We start from the raw sequence: 4,436 nt of genomic DNA, 5'->3' as shown, positions 1-4,436 counted from the left end.
CCTCGACTTTTTGAGTTGTTCTTGAGTTCAGTGATGCAATGGCTTCATCGAATAATTCTGAAGCTGGGTCAGGAGAAACAATAAAGAAGGACAGTGGTGTGCTGTGTCCCTGGGAAGATATTTGTGAATGCAAGAACTTAGCTCAGAGCTTACGCATACAAGAGAATCATGGTGACCCCTCTGGCCTTTTTTTTTTTTTCTCTTCTTCTTGATCATTGGGGGTAATTGTCATAGCACCACCTAAATTGACATAGAAATTCAAGGAGAGGATCCTCATCAGAGACAAATTTACTCAGGTCTGAAGAAATAAATGTTGATCTGAGTATGTTATTCTGAGCTCTAGAGAATTACTTGTTAATTACACTATTTTTATTTCCTTGTTTCCCTTGTTTCTTTGTTTCTTTGTTTGTTTGTTTGCTTGCTTGGTTAATTTTATTTGAGTTTCTGTATGTTTAGATATGGCTGTCAGGAAACTCACTGTGTAGACCAGACTAGTCTTTCTCTCACTAAGGTCTGCCTCACTCTGCCTCTTGAGTACTATGATTAAAGTTATGGGTCACTACCACTTCCTATTAACTTCTCCATTTGATTGTTTGTTTTGTTATTTTTTGTTTGTATTTCTGTTTTGTTTGTTTTTCGTTTGATTTTCGTTTGTTTTCTTTTACTTGATGTTGTTGTTGTTGTTTGTTGTTGAGACAGGGTTCCTCTCTATAGCACTGACTGCCCTGGAACTCACTTTGTAGACCAGGCTGGTCTCTAATTTAGAAATCTGCCTGTCCTTGCCTTCTGAGTTCTGGGATTAAATGCGTGTACCACCATGGCTGACTTATTAACTTCTTATTTTTATAAAATTAATTTTAGGAGCTCAAATCTGTTTAGCATAGTCTTCTTCACCTGCTCAGAAGTTCTCGTAGAGAAGAGTCTTGGTCCAGCATTCACTCCCAACCCATAACCATTGCCCATCAGGAATTCATATATATGACAGAGGCAACAGCATTGTGTCTGGTGTAAACGGGCAAGATCTTCAGTCCCAGGCAATGAGCAAGTATGATATTTGAAGGGAATGGAAGCCACAAGACAGTGTGATCTACCACAACAGGTCTACAGCCAGGTAGAAGACAATACATCTGAAGAGTCTGAGCATGACATCACTCAAGAAGAAGAGTAGGAGGAAGCCTTCTTCCCAGGCCCTGGGGAATATTGTTGGCTGCAGAATTTCTCATGGGTGGAAGGAAGGTAATGAGCCTGTCACCCATTGGAAGGCCATCATTCTAGGTCAACTGCCAACAAACCCTTCTCTTTATTTGGTGAAGTATGACGGAATTGACAGTGTCTACGGACAGGAGCTCCACAGCGATGAGAGGATTTTAAATCTTAAGGTCTTGCCTCACAAAGTAGTTTTTCCTCAGGTGAGGGATGTCCACCTCGCAGGCGCACTGGTTGGCAGAGAGGTACAACACAAATTTGAGGGGAAAGATGGCTCTGAGGACAACTGGAGTGGGATGGTGCTAGCCCAGGTGCCATTCTTACAGGACTATTTTTACATTTCCTACAAGAAGGATCCGGTCCTCTACGTCTATCAGCTCCTGGATGACTACAAGGAAGGTAACCTCCACATCATTCCAGAGACCCCTCTGGCTGAGGCGAGATCAGGTGATGACAATGACTTCTTAATAGGTTCCTGGGTGCAGTACACCAGAGATGATGGATCCAAAAAGTTCGGAAAGGTTGTTTACAAAGTTCTAGCCAATTCTACTGTGTACTTTATCAAATTTCTCGGTGACCTCCATATCTATGTCTATACTCTGGTGTCAAATATCACTTAAATTTAAAAAAATCACAAAGTACAGAAATGTAAACTTATAGGATTGAAAAAAAATGTTTGTTTTCCTTTGTTGGGTACCTATGGGTCTTTGACAACCTCAGTATCTTTGTCAATAAAATTTGTTTTGTTCTAAAAATTAATACGTGTGACATGACATGCTTTTAGTGAACACTTTGTTGGAAGAGATGGACTATGGTAGAAAGAACATCAAAGGAAGATGAAAGTTGCAACGCAGGCTGTGAACAGTGCATACATCTAATATCACACAGGCTAAAATGGACAGGACTTAGATTCTGTGGTCTGCATAGTGAGCAAGGAATTGGAGATATGACTTAGAGGAGCAGGGATGGCAGCAAAAAATGGATTTTTAGGAAGAAGCAGAGAAAGACAGGACATAGATAGAATCTCTGGTATGAAGTCTGAGGGAGAAACAACAAGTTGGGGAAAGAGTGATAGATAAAAGGAATGTGGCCTTGTTACACAAAGTGCAACCCAGAAAACTGATCCAAAGAGATTCAGAAATCAGACAAAATAAGGTTTCATTTGAATAATGAAACCAAATGAAACTTGTCTCTCATTTTAAGATTTATTATCTTTATTTATATGGGTGGGAGTAGGGCATGAGCTTGAGAGTATAGGTGACCACAGAGACATGAGTTGTCAGATCCCATGGAGCTGGCATTAAAGCTGATTGTTAACCATTGGATATGAATTCAAGAAAACAAATCCAGTTTTTTTGCGGTACAGTAGTGCTCTTGACAACATGGTCATCTATTCCCATTAAGATATCTTTTTAAGAAATCCAATATTAACATGCAGAAAAGAGACCAGGTAGAAGTTAAGAAAGATTAAATTGATGGTGACCTTTAAAAACAATAAAGGACACACAAAGGACTAGAGGACACCGAGGGACAAATGAATTCTAAGATGCAGTTCTCAAAATGTGAAGCAGGAGACCCAGGAAGAATAGAAATTTTGTGCAAATAGTTAAAATTGGGCATATCCACATTAGGTTCTTTGGTTTCTTAACAAATAGCCAGCTGATCAGATCAAAGAGTAATTTAAAAGAGAAAATGAATAAACTGTGAGATAATATATGGTGGGGCGTGGATCCTGAGTTCTTTCCCTGTGCAATCTTTGCCTGGGATGAATCCTGTGATCTTTTGGAGTTCTCTGTTGAGTGCCCCAGATGACCATCAAAAAGTTCACCACTGGCCTGTTCCCCTGGCTCTCCTCCAAACATCTGACTCCCAACATACCTATGTACCATTTCAGCCTGTCTATTCCCTGGAAATTCCTGTCTCAAATTTATGTGTGACCTCCTTCTCATAAAACAGTGAAGGTGTACTCAATGCATATGTGCTGATCTCTTTTCTATGCCAGTTCTCATGGGTTTCAAACTCTATGAGGTTGCCCAATATGTTGGTCACTACTCCTGAGTAGCCCCTGTGCTTCATGGGGGTCTTAATGGGTCCCATATGCACTCTGAGTGTTTCTTTTGTTTGGTTGGTTGGTTGGTTTTATTGTTGTTGTAGGTTTTTTTGTTTGTTTTTGTTTTGTTTGTTTGTTTGTTTTTTGTTTGTTTGTTTTTGTATTGTTTTTTGTTTTTGTTTTTAGTCAGGCTTGTCATGGACTCAATCATTTGTGTTTTTTCTCTAGAATAAGTTTGAATGCCAAATGACTTGAAAATACTCTTTATTGTTGATTAATTTTGATATCTGGGAGAGTTTCTATGCTAGCTGGATGTCTTAATTAGGGTTTCAATGCTGTGAAAAATCACTATGACTAAGACAACTCATTAGAAACATTTCATTAGGGCTTTTCAACATTTCATTGCAGTTTCAGAGGTTCAGTCCACTATCATCAAGGAAGTGAACATGCAAGTGTCTGGGCATATGTAGTGGTGGAGAGGAAGCTTAGAGTCTTCTGCATGCAGGGATGTTGTCTTCCACACTGAGCAGAGCTTTAAAGCCTCACAGTGATATGCTTCCTCCAAAAAGGCCACACCCACTCCTACAAGGCCACACCTCCTCATAGGCCAACTACATTCAGAGTGCCATACTGGTTTCATAGCAACTTGAAAAGATCTAGAGTCTTGCAAGAGGAGGAGCCTCAGTTGAGAAAATGCCTCATTAAGATCAAGCTTTTAGGAATTTTCTTAATTGGTGGGAGAGGACCCAGTTCATTGTGGGTGGGGACACCGTTGTGGTGGTAGTCTTGTGCTCCTTATGGAAGCAAGACTTAAGGAGCATGTCAATAAGCATCACCACTCCATGGCCTATGCATGAGCTTCTGGCTCCAGGAACCTGTGTTGTTTCAGTTTCTTTCCAAACTACTTTGATGATGAACAGCAATGTGGAATATAAGCTGAATAAAACTTTTGCTATGGAATTAGCTCTTTGGACATGGTATGTTCTTACAACAATAGAAACCTTAAGTAAGACAATTTCTTAGAGGAAAAAAATATCTAATACTACCACTGTCACTTATCCTATAAGGATAAATAATGTGTAGATATTTTATTTTAATTTAAAGGTAAGATATTCTCATGTATATAATGACATGCAATTGTTCTAGTTTGCTTCTTTCTCACACTGAAGAATACTAACAT

General features: G+C 39.4%; 1 protein-coding gene across 1 annotated transcript; it reads left to right on the top strand.

The window, feature by feature from the left end:
* Positions 1–1,142: 1,142 nt before the first annotated feature.
* On the top strand, positions 1,143–1,826 carry Gm20801 (predicted gene, 20801). The gene has a single exon (XM_017318838.1). It carries the CDS (start codon positions 1,143–1,145, stop codon positions 1,824–1,826), a length of 684 nt encoding a protein of 227 aa, XP_017174327.1.
* Positions 1,827–4,436: the final 2,610 nt, after the last annotated feature.

This window comes from Mus musculus, chromosome Y (assembly GCF_000001635.26).
Source record: "Mus musculus strain C57BL/6J chromosome Y, GRCm38.p6 C57BL/6J".
Taxonomy (NCBI): Eukaryota; Metazoa; Chordata; class Mammalia; order Rodentia; family Muridae; genus Mus; species Mus musculus.
This window is presented reverse-complemented; position numbering and strand designations above follow the sequence as displayed.

What these genes read in the sequence shown, in the direction of transcription:
- Gm20801 (XM_017318838.1), top strand. Translation starts at nt 1,143, where the DNA reads ATGACATCACTCAAGAAGAAGAGTAGGAGGAAGCCTTCTTCCCAGGCC.